Here is a 4,496-nt window from a genome sequence, read left to right as displayed (position 1 = left end):
GTGGGGTTGTACCCGAAAGATAAACACCTAAATATTATCATATAGGTGTAAGGAACATCCCACACCTATTTCAAATAAAACGAACACGTAAAACTCACTCAAACACAACAAGACATATGAACACTTTCTATGACACACCTTCTGAACGTTATAGATGTTCTTGGACGTCTGATCTCCAAACATATCAAAACTTCACACATTGATTAAGTACACAAAAATAACTCATTTTATTAAAAAATTAAATCATTAAATAATCACAAATCTCTATTCCACCTTATTTCATTTTAGGGTGTCACATTCTCCGCTAATTGGAATAATATTCGTCCTGAATGACAATAAAACCTGAAGACCATCAAGGACTTTAGTAAAAATACATGACACATTAAAATAAAGTCTCAAACATTAATAATAAAATCATAAACTATCATGGAGGGGATGGAAGCGTAAAGAGAGTATTCAGAAAGATGAGAGATGTAAGGATGAAGGTGTGTTTTATTTATGAGGAAATCTCCTCTATTTATACATAAAATTTACAAACTTTTGGCCAAAAGTGGCCGACACATACTTTACACATGGCCTCTCTTTATTCGGCCGACACAAGAAAACAAAATACTTATTATTACTACTTTATATAATTGGCCGACAAACTTTTTACATGATTGGCCGACAAACTATTTACTTTACGACTTTTATACAATTTGGCTTTTTATAGCCGACGCAACACGACAAAAATTATTTCTTTCTACATATGGCTGATATTTAGCCGACAAAATACAAAATACAAATACTTTTTTTTTTTACTTATTCGATTTGTACGTCTGGTATGACATTATCTTCTCCTTGACATTTTGAACATATATGGTCGGGGTATTTTTGTCCAATAATTTTGCAATATCTGGTCAATAATTCTTCCGAAATAAACCCTTTCCTTAATGCTCTTGTTGTTGGTTTTTGCTCTGGCTTGAGTAGACTAAGTATCCATTGGCGTATCTCTTCCATATCTTGTTCTCTGGTTTCTTTAGAATTTGAATATATCATAACTTGCTCTCGTACATAATAGCTCCATACTGAGTTTCCGTTTAAATAATTGTTAGTTAGCTCATTTAGGATAGTTGCTATTCCTATAACTCTTTTGTTGGCGTAGAATTCTGGTATCTCAATCTTTTGTATTTCTTGTTGTATTCCGATATCTTCTGGAATTATCATATCTCTGATCAAACCAATTTTTATAACTTGTATAATTGGTTTTATCTCATCAAATAATATCTCTGCTGGTGCTGAATAAAACTTTATATAAAACAATGTTCCTTTAGTAATTCTTTTATAGTTCATAAAGGCTTTGTATAGCTCTGGTATGGTAGATATTTCATCTCCTGTTTGGGTATAAACTGTATTAAGTAATCCATAACTATAACATGTTTTTACTAGATTTGCATTGGTGCCCGGTTGTGCTATTAACTTATTATATCCTTGTAGCTTTTGGGTTATAAAATCAGTATTAGGGTTTTTGGTAGTTGGAGATCTAGGTGTTGAGTTTAAATAATTTTTGATTTTATAAAGGTTTTCAATATATGAGCGGGTTATGTGGTTGTAGGCTTTTTTATCTTGGTTTAAACTTTCTGAGTAAGTATGTATTTGCGGTGGTATAAATAATGAGTCTTTTTGGTTCTTTGGAATAAATGGTTTATCGAAGATTTTGTTCATATTTAAATTTGTATATCTTATTCCACTAGCTCCTTTTGTTGTAGATGTGCTTGCTGTAGCTGCATTTAAACAAACATTGTCATGGGTTTTATGGAGTTTCCCAACGTCTCCTTCTAGTTCTGGCTTTTTACCGTCTGCCGAACGACGTAGCTCCGCATTTTTAGAGTCATGCTGCTGACTTGTAGATTCTTCCTTTTCTTCTAGCTTTTGAATTCTCAATCCCATACTGTCCACTTTTGTACAAAGTGTAGTTAGGGTTTTGAGTATGTTTTCCATAACATTATCTTGTCCTGGCTGTGTAACTCTGTCTTGATAAATAGTCTGCAATCATATTTTTGTCAGTTTTTATTACCTCAATTGTAAATGTAAAATTTAGTATGTTTAATACTAGTCTCCTTATTTCCTTTGTTGTAACTGAATCATCTAATTTTTTCGTTATCCACCATTTTACTTGTGTGTTATCTGTTCTTACAATAAATTTATTGTAAACAATATATGGTTCAAATGCTAATAAACATTTATATAATGCGAATAATTCTTTTCTATTTATTTCCCATTTTATTTGTGCTTCTGTATAAGATCCTGAATAATATCTACAATGGTGTTCTATTTTTTCTTTTTCATATTTGTATTTTAAAACTCCTCCATAACTATGATCACTTGAATCTGTTTCGACAATATAAGTAAATGTTTTATTTTCATCAGGAAAATATAGTTTTGGTAGTTTTTTACATAAATTCTTAATATTTCTTATATGTTTTTTATCTTTATCATCAAAATGATATTCTACATCTTTTTTAAGTTTTTTATGTAATGGTTTTAGATGTTCTGCTAATTTTGGTATATATTCTCTTACCTGATTTACTAATCCTAGAAAGGATTGTAATTTCTTTTTTGTATCTATATTTTCATCAATAGTAATTATTTTTTGTACTATATGTGTTTGCATTTTTATTCCATTTTTATCTATTTGTATTCCTAGAAATTCTATTTGTGATTTCATAATTTCTGCTTTTCTTTTACTCAAACTTATACCTGCATTTTTTACTATATGTATAAATTTTTCCAATAATCTTATATGTTCATCTTGTGTTCTAGAATATAATAATATGTCATCTATATATACAATACAGTTTTCTAGCTGGTTAAAACAGTTATCCATAAAATGTTGGAATCTACCTGGTGCATTTTTATATCCAAAAGGTAAAACATTCCATTCATAGAAACCTTGCGGTACTGTGAATGCTGTTAATTGTTTAGATTCTTCTTCTAGTTTTAGGTGGTAAAATCCTGATTTGCAGTCAAATTTACTGAAATAATTATATCCTTGTATTTGTCTTATTTTTAGTATTTTGTTTGGTATTGGATAATTGTATGTTTTGGTTTTAGCATTTAGATTACGATAATCTATGACCATTCTACTTTTACCTCTTTTTTGTTCACTATGTTTTATTACTATAAATGCTGGACTTGTATGTTTACTATTGCTTTTTTGTATGTAATTATTTTCTAACAATTCATTTATATGTATTTTAAATTCTTCTAGATCATCAAAGTTATATTTTAATGGTTTTTGTGTTATTATACTATTTTCATCTATTAATTCAATTTTTACTTTTGTCTTATGTTTTTCCCATCCTTGTAATGGATCTTCACTATATAATTGTTCTATTTGTTCATTAATTAATTTGACTTTGTCTATAACAAATATAATAATTTCTAATTGCGTTATTTGTTTATTATTTATATTTTCCATTTCTTGGTTTATCTTTTCACTTCCTTTTATCCATTCCATAGTTTTTCGTTGTTTATTATTTACTCTTTTTGCTCCTATCTTATTTCCGCATGGTGTAGTAAGCCACCAATGTGTTTTTGTTATTATATGTGGATAATATTTATCTAAAAATGGCATTCCTAATAACATATCTTTTGTAGTAAATTCAAAATTATACATTTCTTCTATTGTTAATATTTTATCCCATATTTGTATTTTTATATTTTTTTCTTTGTATTTAATCATACTTCCTTCATTGTTAAATCCCATTACTACCATAGGTGTTTTTAATTTTTCCCATTTATCTTCTGGTAGGCAATTATATTTACACATATTCGCTTCTGCTCTGTATCTATCATAGGTGTATAATATCTGTTGTAATATCCTTCTACTATAATTTTTGCAAGTATAAATATTTTCATTAATCATTTTGTCCTTTTTATAATTATTTTCTTATTTTGACAAGTTATTGTTAATTGTTCATTTTCTATGTTGTATGGTTTAACTTTTTCTAACCATTTTATTCCTAATGTAATATTATGATCTCCTTGGTATATTTTGAATTGTATTATTAAGAGTATTCCTCCTATAATTATTTCTTTTTCTGTTGTTTCTTCATTCGTGTTTACTATCTCACTAGGTAGTCCAGGGCATGTATGTCCTGTTCTTATAATTTCTTCTTCTAATACTAACTCTCTTGTTATATAATTTTCTTCTTGTCCTGTATTTATTAATATTTTATATTTTCTTTGGTCTATTATTCCTGTTATGAAATAATGATATGGTGTTATTTCTTCTTTATCTAATAGGCTTTGTGGAATTTCATATTTTCTTTTAGATGTACTCATCCTTGATGAGGTAGCTCTTGTCAATGTATTTGGTACGCTTGAAGTGCTTAATCTTTCTTTTACTATCTCTAAATCTTCTTCTATATCAATTTCTTTATAGCTATAGTCATTATTGTCTATTACAGTAATTATTTTTTCAAAAGGATTTTCTATTTTTATTTTGTTAATTT

The 4,496-nt window shown here is 28.1% G+C and overlaps 1 protein-coding gene across 1 annotated transcript; it reads right to left on the bottom strand.

Moving 5' to 3' along the window:
* Positions 1-797: 797 nt before the first annotated feature.
* Positions 798-3,615, bottom strand: LOC138339585 (uncharacterized). The gene has a single exon (XM_069291397.1). It carries the CDS (start codon positions 1,978-1,980, stop codon positions 802-804), a length of 1,179 nt encoding a protein of 392 aa, XP_069147498.1. The 5' UTR covers positions 1,981-3,615; the 3' UTR covers positions 798-801.
* Between the last annotated feature and the right edge of the window lie 881 nt (positions 3,616-4,496).

Source organism: Solanum lycopersicum, chromosome 11 (assembly GCF_036512215.1).
Source record: "Solanum lycopersicum chromosome 11, SLM_r2.1".
In the NCBI taxonomy this organism is placed as follows: domain Eukaryota; kingdom Viridiplantae; phylum Streptophyta; class Magnoliopsida; order Solanales; family Solanaceae; genus Solanum; species Solanum lycopersicum.
Note: the sequence above shows the minus strand (reverse complement) of the source record. Positions and strands in the feature narration are given on the sequence as shown.

Bases quoted from the DNA above. Each gene is read 5' to 3' on its own strand.
- LOC138339585 (XM_069291397.1), bottom strand. From the start codon at position 1,980: ATGGAAAACATACTCAAAACCCTAACTACACTTTGTACAAAAGTGGAC.